Genomic DNA, 16,561 nt, shown 5'->3' on the forward strand with positions numbered 1-16,561 from the left:
TGGCCAGTCCTGGAAAGGGGACAGGGGAATATGCTCCTTCTCCTCTAGCCCTCAAAGGGAAAGGGAAAGCAGCAGGCCAGCAGTGTCTTTCACTGCTCTGGCAATACACAGAGAAGAATTTCTGCTCATAGATATGACTACTGAAAAGCTGCTCCACCAACTTTAAGTGCACATATCTCCTCTAAACAGGGAGGGCTTCAGAAATGAAGTAACACATACAAGAGGGAGCCTAAGGCATAAGTGTAGAGACTAATTCTTGGAAAGTTTTCAAATTCACTAGCAAGTGAGACTACTCCAGGACTTCCCAAGGCTCGTATCAGTTTCCAGATGGTTTAAGAAACCTATTTATTTTCCAGTCACCCCACTATAATTAGCAGGTAAGCATGTCAAGATTAGTGAGTTGTAGTATCACTGTAAACAAAAACAAAAAGCAAAACCACAGCAACACACAAAAACAGAATAACCACGAGAAACCAAGAAAACAGTCTGAAGCAACTGTAAAGCAAATATAGCAACAATCCATATTAATCTGAGTATATCTGATCACTTACTACAAACAACACACAGCCAGACTGGTTTTAGTATCGGTCTGCTTTTATTTCCATATTCAGCTCTTTGAGGGAGACATCCTTTCACAATCTGAAAGGAGGAGGATATAGCCCACTGTAGTGCTGCTTCAGCACACTAAAACACATCATACGAAAAATGGTTCCGCTGACTTTTCCCCAAACAAAGTGAACATCTGTCCATGCACTCGGGACATAAAAAGAGTCCTGAAACAGAAACATTGTGTGTAAGAGATGTGAATCTCTGATGAATCTCATTTCACTGGCAGGAAGTCAAAAATGCCAGTTGGGAAGTACTGCACAAGAGCCAGGAAGTAAATACTGGTATTAGTGGATTTAAAAAGAAAATTGAACCCTTCAAAAAAAAAACAACAAAGAATAAAAATTTAAAAGCAGTGCCTTTTCAGTATCTCACTGCAGCAAGGCAGCAAGACTTAAAGGCACTACAGTGTGGCAGAATGGAGAAAATTTGGTGCATCCACCCTTCCAGAGTGCAAGAATATGGATTAAAAATTCCAAAATTGATGTAGACTTTCTGAAAATCAATAAACCTTTTTCAGCACAAGTTATGGTGGTGCTGCAGAAAAGGAAACAAAAGAAGAGATGAGTCAGTCACTGTGCTCTTTACAAACAACCTTACCACAGATGCTAGTTGGTGAAAGGCTACAAAATACGTGCTCCACCTGTTCTTAAATTGATATTTAAATCCAGAAATGAGGCAGCTTCTCTCCCTCATCCTTCCTCAAAAGATCTCCCATATATGGAACATGGGTAAGCTAGATCCAAATACCTACTAATTTTTTCCTACAGGTACAAGAGGTACACTGCTCCATGTTTTATTTTGAATTCTTAAACAACCAGGGGCTACAGAGCTGTACTGTGACAGCTGCAGAAGGCATGCTTCCAGTCTCCCCCCTCCTTAAGGGAAACGCAAAACACAACAGAAAACTTGGATTATATTCCTGTGTCCCATGTGAGTACCTTCACCAAACTTTCTCTTCCCTCCCAAGTACAATTTCAAGCTCCTTAAAAAGAGGACATTTCCTACATGCGCTGCTGAAATGTGGAAATATATTTCCACGTTTATAAAGTATGAACTCATAAAGCAGAACTTGGAAAATCATTGGATTAAATAAGATTTCAGGAACAAGCACTGACAGTCAGACAAGAGAAAGTGCTGCCAGATTTAAAGATCTACTCATTTATATCATAGTTAACTTATTGTATAATCTTATGCATATTATTTAAGCTCTGTCTACTGTTACCTCACATGAAATGCTTACAAAAAGCAAATTTTCAAATCTAATATTAAGTTAAGAGTCCTGTCAGTAGGCAGAACTGAAGAGCTTGCAAAGAGCTGTGTTTAAAAGTTGACCCTAATTGTCACAGCACTCATTACTCTGGTAAAATAGAACATTAGACAGTATTCTACTCAGCACAGCTCATAAATCTGACAGTCTGTGACTGTATTTAAGATAGCTCTTGTTTTTTCACTTCAGCCACATAAAGCAAACCAACTCAGAACAGCACATGCATTCAAGCAACAAGCAGACAACCTTCTGAAACTAATTAATTAATTCATAGTGGCAGTTGACAGAAAAGTTTCTCTCTTCTGAAAGCTATCTTACCACAGTCTTCTTAGATTACTCTGGTTCTGCAAGGGTAATAATTTCTTCATTGATAAAAAATTCAACAGTTTCCTCCTCCCAGTCATCAACATTGCTGTCCAGCTCATCCGTGTCTACCCCTGGAACAGAGAAAGGATTAACACAATGCCTCAAACAGGGCAACAAGAGAATGACCCTATGCTCTTTCTATGGACAGTTCTTAAAATAGCATTGAAATAAGAGGCATTTGTTGCTTTAAATCATAACATGGACACGCTAATCTAGGTGTTCCTGCTTCAGCAGGAGGACTGGGCTAATGATCTTTCGAGGTCCCTTCCAATCCCTGAGATTCTGTGTAATGTCATTAAATGACAAACAAGGCACTGCTGTCTCCCACTACAGAGTTTCTGAGGATTTTTTGGTTATACACAACATCCAAATCTCTTATGGCAAGGTCAAACCAATGCCTGCCTTGCAGCAGGAAGAAGCTAAGTAGCAGCTAAGTCTGTCAGCCAGCACTCTGAGTTTTCTCCTGTACAAAATCAAAATTCACTGTGATTCGGGAATAGGTTTGGCAGGAAATGAATAGAGAGAAAAAGTAAACGAGTTACCAGAAGAGTTGTTACTTGCTAAGCAGTGGCAGTTATCTAACAGCCAGTCTTTACAAGAGCTGTGTGTGGCTCACCTCCTCGCAGCTCCAGGCGCTCGTTCCTCTGCTCCATGTACAGCTCTTGCGCCATCTTGCGGTACTTTCTGAATTCTTCCATCATCGTACGTCTCCTTTCCACCAGCTCCTACAGAGGCACGACGAAGCTGTTAACTCCCATACCAAACAAGATGCATGTGAAATGCATTTGTTAGCGAGGAAAGCTTTTCTTCAATCCTCTCTTCCAACTTAAGACCTTTTAAATAATGTATAAGTTGTTTTGTAAGGGTTAGAAGCTTGATCTATATTATCATATTTCAGAAATTGACTTACCTTTGAAGCTTTGGACTGGCTCAGGCGATCCTTCTGCTCAAATATCTTTGAGTACTTCTTCAGATCCTTTTTAATTTGCTGTAAAACAGAATTTCACTTCAACTAATGTCAAAGTCAGACTAGCAATCACAATCATATTCTTTAAGAATTCTTCTGGCAGTTTTGAGTATGCTTAGCATTTCTGACAAACTGCTTTCTCCCTCCACTATTACTTTATTTGTTCCTCTTGGCTTACACATCACGCAAATGTTTCTCTAAGCATTCAGTTACAGAAGTCTGGACAGGTAAATTCAGTTTTGTTGCTCTTCACATCCTTTCTCTATACCAAAACTGTAAGCACAATTGGTTACAGTTTCTATTCCAAACATAAAGGAACATAATATTTACCAATCATTCCCACAAGTGATGTCCCCTATGGCAATACGGTATTTCAAAAGCTCAGGGAGAAAGGCAATTCTATAGCTCTAACAGTTCAAGCCTCATCCTCAAGAAAAGGAAAACAAACGTTTGTTGTATATGCATACACCAAACCAATGTCAGCAGGAATGGAATACACTACCTTTATCTGATCCTCACTGAGCAAGGTAGCTGGTCGTGGTCTCCACAGAAGCTGACAGAACCTGTCCTTATTGTTTTTCTGAAGTAGACGTCCTTGGAAAGTCCATAACCAGTATGCATTGTCCACCTGGAAGAGTGGTGTAACAACTCAATCAAGGTAGTCTGTAATTTAACACTCGTTCTCACTATGAAGTGAGAAGGATCTAAGGATTTTTTGTTTGTACATACTAAAATTAGTATTATTAGTCAACAGAAATGAGGTGCTCTTTTTGTTAGCATCTTTCTTGTGCAAGCCAAATTCAATCTGCAAAATAAAGTTCATTTGTTCCACTGAAATCCTGCGTAAAGTTATATTCTGGATGATCAAATTTTAAAACTAAGTAACACCTTCTATCATGGAGTCTCAGATTCTCTGTCTGTACAAAGAGGATTACAGCACAAGAGCCGGAACCATGTGAAAGTAAAGACAGATGCAGTTACTCTTGTTATTCAACATGGACCACACAAAGATCAAGTTCCAAATAGCTAAGCATACATTAAAAGATGTGATGAAAACTCAGAGAAAGGACACTCAGTTTAGAACTGTGAACAGCCCAGCCAGAACTAGTTTTCAACATTTAGTAAAGCTTACAGCCCAAATAAACACTGATGTTTAGAAATTAACACAAAACTATGGTGCAGACTGTAAGTCACGACAGGTGACAGGTGTCCATTTTCCCTCCATAACCAACAGCCCTTGGCCAACACCTCTAGAAGGGGAAAGAAATGTGTTAGGGGATGAATGTGTTAGTACCTTATGGCTCCACCAAGACACAGAAGTCACGATGTATCTGCCTGTAGGATCCCATTCCACATCGGAGGCTGTATAGTGTTCAGCAATATTCATCATGGTGCAGTCAGATGTATCAACAAACGCTAAGGCACCATTCATGCTGCAAAGACAAAAACAGACACTGTTTTACACACTAGCATCACCCATTTTTTTACAACAGGTTTCATAAGCTACTTCTTTTCAGCAAGTGGACAAGAAAGACTTGTACCAATAACAGGGATTCCCCCTCACAGAGAGACCCTTCAACACAGCAAGCACTCAAAGCCTGTAAGATTTTTCTTTTGACCATTTAAGTATCAAAAAAATTGTGTTAAAACACTTGTGGAGATAGCAAATGCTTCCTGATGAGACCACCTTGACACCTTTAAAAGCAGTATGGCATTCAGTAACCTGTGTAATGCTCACCTTCTGAGGCCAGCCAACACCACAAACTGCCCTTGAGGACTCCAGAATATCGTGTTTGCTTGTTGTTTGTCAAACGTTTCTGGAAAGAAACAAAGAATCCAGGAAAATAATCACAATCCAATCAGATCAGTTTGATCACATGCAATAATACACCCAGTCCTCAAAAATCATTTCTGAACTCAACAAGGAAGCCTTTATAACAATCCTTAGCTTTATGCTTCTAAAGACAAAACTCAGCAGCACAAAAACATCCAAAGCCAGCTACACACAAAATGCTTAGCATCTGCACATTTCACTTATCTTTTCAGTTACTTACTGATAAGTTCTATTTTCCCATTGTTTTTAACATGGTAAAAGGAAACTGAAATTCGTGGAGTTTCTCCATGCAACACAGCAAACTTGCTTCCATTTGGTTCCCAAGCAAAGGCTATGATGCTTTCTGTAAAATAAATAAATAAATATAAAGAGGAGTCAAAAGTATGTTAAAAAAACCCAACAATAAAATGCATCAATTGCACTTTAATAACAGAAGTTTTCTTTAATAACTATGACACAGAAATGGGAACCCAGAAGTTAAACACAGAACCTGGAAGTTAAACTCTGTCATAAAGACTACTACTTAAATTAAGGTTGATAGGCAACTCTTCCTTGTGGAAGAGTTTTGGCAGATCCAACAGCTCCAAAGCATCTCATGCTACAGAATACTTGCAGATAATCAGCTCTTCATCCTCTCAAGTATTTTCAGTTGTCATTTTTTTAAGTTAGCTACAAGCACGTACAGAAATGAAAGCACTGACGTCTCACATGTCACATGAGAAGCCCTGCAACATGAATACCACAACTCCCACCTAATTATCATCAAGAAACATTACATGCTGATAGGAACCATGCAAAGCACCACGCCTACCAAAAGGAAAGGCTGCCTGGAACAGTTCAGCATCAGAATATTGGAATTACCTTTCATTTCCACCACATCCACAGGCACCTGTTTCTCTCTCATTCGGAATATTTCAAAGTTGGTCACTACCCCCTGTGAAGGCCAACAGTAGCTCTTTAATCAGTACAGAAGCAGTAATGCAAACAATTTTTATCACCAGGCATAGAAGGATGGCTACACGACTGGCAGTCAAAGGCTCAAGATTTGTTTTCTTCATAAACAGACAAATAGTGCATGCCTTATTCACTGAGCACACTCTAAACCCTTTTGTTCAGTTAAAGAATAACACAAGGATTGTATACAGTAATTTACTTCTTTTTCAGACTTAAATTTAGTAGATAAACATACAGCGCATTTGGCAGCATGGTCTATGGGTTCAGAACTGATTTTACAGAGTAGGAAAAGACATCTAGCACTCACTCATTTTAAAAAAAATAATTAACCCCACCATTAGTAAATTCAAAGCAAATCCTGGATGCAAACGTGAGCATGTGGAGAGACAAACGTATGTCAAGTCAAAGCTACTTTTATTTTTCCACTGTGCCTTTTATACCAGCTATACTGAATGACAGTATTGTACAAAAAAGAAATGTGAGCATGAAAGGAACCAAGTTTTATGAACGCAGTCATAGTCTACACACCTGTGTGCCTTTGGGAGTCCTGTCTACCTTCACACACAGGTAATCACCATTCTTCTGCCAGTGTAGTTTACAATCTACAACATTGAACAAATTCCGCACACGGATTTCTTGCCTGGCAGGCAGCTGCATTAAGGTCACTCTTGCTGGGATGTCTTTGTCCTCAGGCACCCAGAAAGCAATTATGTTACCACCTGGAGACCACGAGAAATCTCTACAGGAATAAAGTTAGATGTATTTCAATTTTTAGTTAGGGATACTACAAGCAGAAGTGATTTTCAGTCTTCTGAGTGCTGCACACAAATATCTACTCTCAGTAAAAAGGCAGATACAGATGAGCAGTTCACTGACCTTACTCATAACATGTTTTTAACCACCATGCTTTATCACCAATGTTAGCAAAACAGAAAAAAATTTAATTCACTAAAGAGAAGCTACACCTCCTTTGCTGCATAAACCTAAAGGATCTATGAAATATGATTAAACCAATGAGTGATGTTTCTCTATAAAATTAAACTGAAGGCAATCCTCTTACACCTGAGTACACTTAATTCCATGACTGTTTTCCAAAAGGCACCTCAAAAACTCACAGGACTTAGTGTCTACTGTGCAGACATGCATCAAACCTACCTAGCTACTTGTCAATAGGCAGCACACAGTGCACAGCATCCCAGCCTTAAAAGATAATACATGAAGTGCATTCCAGTTTGGTTTGGTAGAGAAGGAACCAGGATGCCAAGTTGGATCCTACATTACATGTTACCACAAAGAGGATGTGTATTTACAGATTGATGCACACAGCTAACAGCTTAAATAGAAAGCTTTCTGCTTTTTTTTTTTTGCCAGTTTGTCTAATTTGAACACTTCCATGTGAGCCTATTTGGTCTAATAGGATAAAAGATTCATTTCACTATTAAGAAGTCCCAGACATAAAGATAAAAGGGGGCAGTTTCTTTTAGATAGGGATATACTCACCTTATCCCAGTGATTTTCAAGCTTTTTTTGTCCAACAATCCCATAGACTAAAAGAAGAGAAAGTCATCAACTTTCAAGTAATGCTCTTGCACATACACTAAGAATAGAAGGCTCACGTGTAAGAGCACACACAAGGAAACTGTGGACAGTACTGAGAGATTCTTTATCCCTTGTACTAGCATAAGTATACCACAACAACCAATAAAACTAATTTTCTGTAATGACTTTTTATGAGTAGCAGCCTATACTACAATGAAGACATAAGAGACTGGATTATGCTGTGATTTATAATGTCTTTTGGGTATTCTGGCAAAAAAACCTGCTACTAAGACCTGGATGGTACTGCATAACTCTGATGCTGTTAACTACTATATTGAGCTCTCTATGCTTTTTAGAGCACAGCGAGAAAGTTGCTGTGAGGCTCAGGTAGTTTTCTGGTCCAGGAAAAATCAAAAGATGAGCAAATTGATTTCTTCCCTTTTAAACTCTAGAGTGCATTGTTAAAACATCCTTTAAAACAGATACGATGTGAAATGCAGGCATGGTAAAGCAATAAACACTGCACAGAAACGAAACAAGAACTTACAGGCGTTTCATAGATGCTGAGGGTATCTGAAGTCATTCGAGCAAAGAATTTACCATCATGACTCCATCTAAGAAAATAAAAAGAACATCAGCTAAGAGTTGTCTGTCCCCATTAAACCAAGTGTAAGGCCGCTCACTCTTTGCAACCTACTTAAAAATAGGCCAGTGAGCTGAGTTTTCACAGTGGAATCCTCGTTTCTTTTGCCCAGTCAGAATATCCCAGATGATAATAGCCTGAGGGTCATCCTGTGTGTCCATCAAAGGGCTGAAGGTCACTAGATACCTACAAAGGAAATAATCAATTTAACTATTAAAATTTGATTTAATACATGAGTACAGGCAGGCTTTCATCCAAATCATATTTAACTATGAAGCACTTTTAAACAGCACTTTCTCTAACAGGATTTTTCTGAAGTTTCACTTATCCAGAAAAGGATCTGCATACGAAAAGCAAAACTTCCAAAGGCACAGGAGAACCAAAGGCCTCCATCACATCACATCTAAAGCACAGCAGCCAGAACACACACGCTCCATGATTTTGATCTCTTACCCCAAAAAAACATCGTGCTCCATACCTTTCACAGGGTGAGAAGTCAATCAGCTGTACTCCCTGGTGACTAAACCTTTGAATCTGCTTGAACTTCTCTCCACCCCACAGTGCAATGCCTCTCTGGTGGAATGTAGCCAGGTAAGTACCCTTTGGGGACCAACGTACGTAGGTTTCTGTCCACCTCTGCAATTAAAAAACAAAAATAAATGTACACAGAGATGTAACTTCACGCTGGATCACTGAAGGGGAAGGACTCAGCACATGGCTAGTAACATTATATTTCACAAATCCACCTGCTCAGTGAAGATCTCAGAATGAACGATGTTAAACCAGTTCAGAGTTAAGTTTCACATACAATTTACAGTACTCATTCTTCAGGTCAGAAACCATCAGTTCAGATCGTTTCATCCTCCTGATCTCCAGAAGTTATTTTCCAAGGACAGTAACAACCAGTGTAGAGTAACAATCTGAACAACCCAACAGCTTAGGATTCTTTCTTGGACTGCAGTTCTGGCAAGAACACATCCATTCTCAGGAAGTATAGACTCCTCACACTCCTAATAACACTACTGCTCCTGACTTCCAGCTAAGTCAGAAAGGTACCAAAACACAGATCGTGGCCAGTAACCGTGGCGATGAGCAAACCTGCTCTCCACCCCAGAGACAGTTTCTTTTAACTGTAACACACAATGGTTATTAAAGAAAATGCTTGCAGGCACCAGCAGTTTTTAGCAAGACAGCTGGCTACAGCAGACAGGCACGTTAACTTCCCTTTCATAGGGTATTATAAAACCTCCTCAGCACCTCTGCAGTCAGCACAAAGGGAAAAAACTGATCAGAAGCCACATGAGTAGGTACATACTCAGCACCAACCAACAGTACTCAAACTCTGACTGCATTTTTATCCAGACCTTCCTGAATCATCCTATAATACACAAGTGATGAAACTAACAGGCATCGCGGACAGGTTAAAGAAAAATAAATAAATAAAAAAGACAGACAACCAAACTCCACATTTGTTTTACCTATGCAGCTAAGCTTAATTCCAAAGGACATAACTTCACTGCTCGTTTTCCAAAGACAGGAGAGAAAAAGTATTTCAGCAGAGGAAGGGTTTTTTTTTTTTTTTAACTGAAAAGCCTGAAACGTTACGAAATGAATGCAACTGACAGTGCATCTGCAATGCACAGCACTTCCAGGACACTCACGGCTCTGTCCTCAATTTGAACAGGCTCCTTGATATCGTTCCAAAAAATGGAGGTCCGGTCTCCTGACTCAAAGATCACACTGTACTGATCCCTGCAATCAGGATCTTCCAACCAGTAACGCAGATTCCCCTACAAAAAACAAATCATCAGTGAATCAAAGACTAGCAAGCTGCTATCTACCTGGCAGGTGGAAGTTTCCCCTCAGAGGGCATGAACCTTCAGCATTCTATCACTGCAAACAAGTTACTGAAGTGAAATTAAATAAATCAGACCCACTGGTTTTTTGAGGCTAAGAGTGCAGATCATAAAAAAGGTGGAGCTTCAAGGTAGTTCAATAACATTTAACACATTTTGCCCAGAGTAACAAAGGTTTTGTTTGTTTTGGAGGATTTTTGTTGTTGCTGTTCAGGGGTTTTAGTTATTTAATTATACCTTTACCCAGAGTGCATTTTATAAAGCTAGTGCTAACAAAAATAGAAGTTGACCTCAAACATTTAAGAATATAATATGATGCTTCCAAAATTCTATTTTTAAATAGCTTGCATCCAGTCACAATTTATCCTAAGTTTCTGGGCGGAACTGCTAGCACAACCACTAAGTGAGTAAGAACAAAGGAACTGGAGTATGCCATCACTATTGCTCCCACCATTAGTTTAATGAATTGTTAGTATTCACTTCTCAAAAATCCCTTACCAAATCTTTAAATGGCTGTTTCTCAGGGATTTCCCACTCATCACTGATTGTCATATACCTGAAAAAACAGTGTGATTGGTTACGTTTAGTGCAGGTACTCTTGATTAGAATCCAGAAGACTCTATAGATGCGAGATAGCTGCACTCACTTGTCGAAGTCTGTGAAAAGGTTGACTCTGAAAGTGTGCTGTTTATCCAGTTTGTATCCATCTGCATTCTTCACAGCATCCACTGCATGGGATGGAGACATGTACTCCAGAAAGATGTACCTACAATGCAGGAATGGAGGAGTATGTTCATTGGTGACTGCATAAAAGAATGAATACGTTAAAAACAAAGCATTGCTATTAACAATGAGGGGTAAGTCAGAGTACTGTTTCAAACCTCACTCCCAGCAGGTGTTACCATGACTTACCCTTTAGTCTTCCCATCTGCTTCTGGATAAAATTCATTTATAATTTTACCAAACTTGGAGAATATTTTGTGGATGACATTCTTGAGCTTCTCAAGTCGGTCTGGTCCAACCTGGGGAACGTTATCCACTACAATCACCGAATCAATTCCATCTGCTTCCTGTGGCTGGTCTTTCAGTACATCACCAAGTAATTCTGCAAACAACAAGCAGAAAAGAAAATAAATCAGCCCACATCATGAAAGAGGAAAACTGAAGGATAAATTAATAGTGATCCAAAGAGAAAGGGATTGGAGATATCAACAGTCCTACCGCTAGCTTGTTTCAGGAGTTGGAATTGGCTCAAGAAACCCTCAAAACCAACGGAGCATAACACCACAGGATTCACTACCCACGCTGTGACAGGTAGACTTACTCAAATCATAACCAGATGACTCTGACAGACGTTACACACACCTCCCTTCCACACTACAACAGCTTTAGCACAATTCAAAACTATCTTCCATTTCAGAAGCTCTTCATACATTAGCATCACTGTAATTATGGCACAGAACTCAAGCTCACTCAAAACCTTTAATTAAACAACTAAATTAAGGTTTCCCAAGTAAAGACACGAAGAACCACATTAAGCAAGTGACTAACGAATACAAGCACATCCTCTGTACTCTGAATATTCTTCAACCATACTAACCCCTCTTTCCTGCCATTTTACACACTGAGTTCTTGCTGGTGGGACAGTTTGTTCAGTCCTAGCACTGTCAGCTTCAAACTTCTTTTTACCAGGGAATAATTGACAAAGTTCTTCCAGTGTAGTTGAAATCATACAGGCAAAGAAGAGAGAACATTCAGAATGACTGTAACCCAGCTGCTGTGGCTTTCCTATCACACCAAGATTAAAGCACACAGTACATCCCTATGTTACACACAAAATTAGGAGTCACAAAAACCATGCTCAGTTAGTTTCAAGCAGTAGGCTTCCAGTCACAGTTCACCTGTGGAATCCTCTACATATCTTACTTTAATCTGTATCTCAAGTCAATTCTATTTGATTATCTTGTATCCAAAAACTTAACCCCTAATTCGTCAAATTAGAAATTCCAACTACAGAAACATACAGATCTATTGGCCACGAGTCAGAACAACCACCTCAGTGAGGGCAACTCAACGGGACTGGCTACAAGCACATCTACGCTTTACAAAGAAACAGTCAAGAAGGGATATTCCAATAGCACAAAACCATGCAGATCATTGAGGGTGTGCAGAAAGCTTGACAGAAAACTAAGAACACCAGTCTGAATCAACAATCAAAGACAATAACAGCTCTACAAGCAGTACCAGGGGGAGAAAAAAAGGCAAAGTAGTAGAAAGAATATGCAACAAGCAACAAAAATTTCTTGCAGAAGTACAAAAAAAAAAAAAGATAATCCTTAGGCTCTAACAGTCATTTTTTCACAGCCACTTCCCATGAAAGACAAGAAAGGAATGCTTACTTAGCTTAATGTAGAAGTAGACAATATTCTGTATTAAATCAGAACTGCAAGAGGTTAAACACATACCTACACTGCGCAACCCCTCTACCTTTAATTCAAACGTGTGAACAAAGGAACCTTCAAAGTACAAGCAGCTGGTTCAGCCAGCCCTTCTCCCACCCACCAGGCGGGAGGGGCGTGGTGGGTATGCAGCTATCTTCTGCTGGCAGAATTTTAAGGACCTCTCTCATTATCTGAAGTTTCACGGCACCTGAGCAATGACCTGACACATTCCTTCTACAGAAGGTGGAACAGCTGTTCTGCTGTGCCAACAGCACTCTGGGAAAAAGAAACAACCAACACAAGTCAGCACCTGAACGATCCTATCCCAAAGCCAGTCCGGCTCAAAATTGCTCCTGAACACATAATTCTCATAAACGTTGAGAGAGTCTTGAATCAGCGACGCTGATGGGCTGGAACTGATTCTCCCATGGAGTTATCAAGGTAAAGCAAAAGGAATAAGGGAGCCAAGATGTAGCACAGACAGGTGGAAAACCAGACCAGCAGGAGTGACTAAACTTAAACACTGTAATTCAGCCATTAACATTGCATTATTCATACAAGTCAAGAGTTAACCAGATTAATCCTGAAGAATAAAACCGAAGAGGACAGGAAACATTCCCAGGTTCTATCCACGCTGAGATGAACGTGTTAATCCTTGATGTAGACAACACATCCAAAGCAAACACTTCACCTGACAACAAGAATCCAGCGATAAACTTGCAGACTCTTTCCAAAGCCTCACTAAAAGGTGCATGTCAAAGCGCTACAGACTACTAAGAATAACACGCTTTCTTAATCCAAAATACTTCTCTGACTATTTATGAAGCTATACATAGGACTGGAACACAAGAAAGCAGTTACCACCTGTATTACCACCTGTATTCCACTGCGAATTCAAACCACCTTCTGACTTAGATAGTGGCACGTGCTTTACGATGCGTTTTTCCAGTTCTGATACGTGTAACTATTACAGACCCTACAGCATCATTTACGTCAGAGTTCGGCAAAACAGACAAGAGGATCTGCTATTCTGGAACTGACACAGTTAACCTTGAAAGATCCGTCCGAAACAGCTGAAATACCGAAGCACCGTTAACGCCCTTACGCCAAAGACAGCTACTTTCACCACGCTTTCCGGGGCCACACGACGGTTGGGTCACTCCACGCCAGCATCCAGTTCTTCTCGGAGCCCCTCGAGCTGCTCCGCACCCGCAGCTCCCCGCCCCGCTTCAGGGGGCAGCGCGGAGGAGCACCGAGAGCACGGACACGCCGAGGCCGCCCCACGCGGGGCCGCTCCCCGCCCGCCCCGCGCGCACCTTCGTCGCTGATGTCGTCCACGAAGCCCTCGGGATCGCTGAAGGAAAGCTCGTCCTCGGGCTCGGCGGGCGCGGCCTCCCCGTCCTCCCGCGGCTCGCAGGGCTCGGCCGGCGGCTCGGCCTCGGCCTCCTCCGGCGGCGGCTCGGCCTCGGGCGCGGCCTGCGGCTCGGCCTGCTCGGGGCTCTCCCTGCCGGACGCCGGCTGAGGCGACTGGGGCTCGGCGAGGGGCTCTGCGGCAGCGGGCGGCGGAGGCTCATGGGGCCCCTCAGAGCCACCCTCTTCCTCCGGCCCTTCTCTCTCCTCCTCCTCCTCCTTCAGTTGCTGCTGAGCTGGCGGCTCTGTCGGCGCTCCGTCGGGCTGCTCGGGCTCCTCGGCCGGGCCCTGGGCGCCGGGCGGAGCGGGGCTGTCCTCGGTGCCCTGCATGGGGTCGGTGCGGGGCCCGACAGCCGCGCGCTCCCAGCTCGAGAGCTACGGGAAAAGGAGCGGGGGAAGGGCGGGGAGGCTCCTACCGCCGGGCCATGTGCGCCAGGCCCCGCGAGGAGAGCCGCGCCGCTACCAATGAGAGGGAAGGCGGGGGGAGGGAGACGGGCCCCGACCCGACGGAGCTTCTGTCCGCCGCCGCTTCCTCCGTGCTCCACTCCGGAGAGATCTCCGTCTCCCCCACCGCTCTCCCCACTCGCTCGGCCGGCGGCGCCGTCCGTCCTTTCCCAGCCCTCGCGGCCGCGGCTCCCCCTGCTCCGCTGCTCTGTGGTTCAGCCCAACATGGCGGCCGCTGCGCGTGCGCCGAGGTGGGGTTGGGCCGAACCATTTCGCGGGAAGCCAAAAGCGCAGCGCGTGTCGGTACTCAATTGGGCGGGCGCGGGCTGAGCTGTCTGTGCGGCGCCGGTACCTCCGGCCGTTCCCGCGTGCGGCCACAGACGTGACACAGCGGCACCGCGAGACGAAACGGGGTTGTCCTCCACCCCCCGCGGCGCTCCCGCCGTGGCACCGCCCGAAGCCGGCGGAGCGAGCGCGGCCGCTACCAAGCTGCCAGCGGAGGGGTGGTGCCGCAGCGCCACACACCGCCGCGTTGGCCCGGCCATGCCGCCGCTTTACCACACTCTATGGGTCTGTGCCGGTCCCCAGGACGGCGAGGCGTGGGGGAGGCCGGCTGGGAGGGGATCGTGCCTACCCGGAGAGTCCTGCCGGGCTCCGCGAGGTCTCCGCGGCGTTAGTTCTGTTTCTCGAGTGGTGGAATGTGGCGCTCGTGTGCGGTGCCACCGCCGCGATGCTGGGGTCGGTGAGAGGGCTTGATGCGGAGCGCTGCCTTCTGTGCTTGGTGTCGGGATGTGGAGCGTTACCTGAGCAGCCCCGGCGGGTCGGTGTAACCTGGGCACGGGCTGCGGTCAGCTCCGAGTGCTGATCTCTGCGTCCACTGAACCATTGCTTTCCGCCAAGGGAACTTTTTTTGCTGGTGCAAAACCACAGTGTGTGTGCTGGTATATCCAAACTGGCACAGGGAACCTGGAGCTTTTCTTCGATACCGTCGGGTTTCAGCAATGGCTTTAGAGGAAAAAGATGAGAGCAGCTCTTCAGGAGGAGTTAATCTCCGTTTGCCCCTGAGGTGAGCACCTGATCCTGCTTTCTTCTGTGTGTGTGTCCCAGCGCTGAATTTCAAATCAAAGCATTCAGGTTAAGAATGTCAGCATGGAAACGTGGTGAGAAGAGACGGGCTACTGCGATTAGCGTTTTGAATTAGGTCATATCTTACATTGCACTATTGTTAAATCTTGAGCAAAGACATTAAAAAAAAAAAAGCCAGGAAAAACTAGTTTTGTAATTTATCAGCTGGTCACAAGATGTCTCCCTAGCTCCATTCAAACCCAGCTGGGTGCTGTGAGTGTCAGTTCCCTTTTTAAGCCACGGGCAGTGTTTATGAATGGAAACGATGACTGGCGCTGCGTGGTTACTTTTCCCCTGCAGTGTCACGGCACTTGACTAGACTTCGACTTCCTGATTTTCAGCAGCATGCATGAGCGTAAGGAAAAGCTGCTGCCCTGCCTGCCCTCACAAGCCCCCTTTTTTTTTTTTCCAGATATGAGGGCATGCTGTGCTCCAATCCAGAGCACCATCTGGGCCCTCGGGATTGCACAGCTTTTCATTAGCTCATCTGTGACTCAGGTTTCACTGAGTCCTCTTCGCAGTTGCCTGTACTGCTGGGATAAGCAGATTTTCTATATTACTTGTTTTCCTGTTAACAGATTTAAACGTTGTGTCCTTCTTTCCTGTCTGCCTAGACTGCTGTTTGCACTTTCTCTTACTTGACAGCAATTTTTGGTTTATTTTCTCTTCCTTCCTGTTCCATTCTTCTATTGAAAGCTCACTGTTACTCTTTGTCCTCCAGTGCTTATTCAGCAATCTGAGGGTGAGCGGAACAACTTTTAAAGCAGAGGTTTTTGCTGACAAATGGAGCTCATTCCTGCAAGTATTCCACACACAAAAATCCTAACCCTAATGGGAGATCTGGGGTGAGAAGTCAGTCAATAATGGCTTCTTATAACACGATTGTCAAAGCAGAAATGTATTTTACTGAGTGCAAGTGATGTGAGAATGATGGAACAGAAAACACTGATTCCTAAACCGAATTCTGAAAGAGTATTCAAGCTCTTATCTTTATGAAATGTACAAAATTGTATCTAATACTGAGAGGATGCAGACAGAATAGTCCTCAGGTAGTCCTGTTCTTCTGTGTGACGTTTGTTCCTGGAAATCAGCAACACCAGCCCTTT

At 43.3% G+C, this 16,561-nt stretch overlaps 1 protein-coding gene across 2 annotated transcripts; it reads right to left on the minus strand.

The window, feature by feature from the left end:
* Positions 1-576: 576 nt before the first annotated feature.
* Positions 577-14,315, minus strand: EIF3B (eukaryotic translation initiation factor 3 subunit B). Of its 2 annotated transcripts, none has more exons than XM_065732871.1 (19): positions 13,793-14,315; positions 10,948-11,140; positions 10,682-10,801; positions 10,534-10,591; positions 9,841-9,969; positions 8,658-8,815; positions 8,234-8,365; positions 8,084-8,150; positions 7,498-7,544; positions 6,526-6,736; positions 5,905-5,977; positions 5,264-5,386; positions 4,948-5,026; positions 4,504-4,642; positions 3,712-3,837; positions 3,153-3,230; positions 2,859-2,967; positions 2,195-2,313; positions 577-773 (listed from the first exon to the last, which is right to left on the minus strand). In XM_065732871.1, the coding sequence occupies exons 1-18, from the start codon at positions 14,214-14,216 to the stop codon at positions 2,210-2,212; spliced, it is 2,370 nt and encodes a 789-aa protein (XP_065588943.1). In that variant the 5' UTR covers positions 14,217-14,315; the 3' UTR covers positions 577-773; positions 2,195-2,209. The 2 variants fall into 2 exon arrangements, with proteins under 2 accessions (XP_065588943.1, XP_065588941.1); XM_065732869.1 differs by having other exon boundaries at positions 577-1,143.
* Between the last annotated feature and the right edge of the window lie 2,246 nt (positions 14,316-16,561).

Source organism: Cyrtonyx montezumae, unplaced genomic scaffold (assembly GCF_038088225.1).
Source record: "Cyrtonyx montezumae isolate F1298 unplaced genomic scaffold, pur_monq_1.0 scaffold_16, whole genome shotgun sequence".
NCBI lineage: Eukaryota > Metazoa > Chordata > Aves > Galliformes > Odontophoridae > Cyrtonyx > Cyrtonyx montezumae.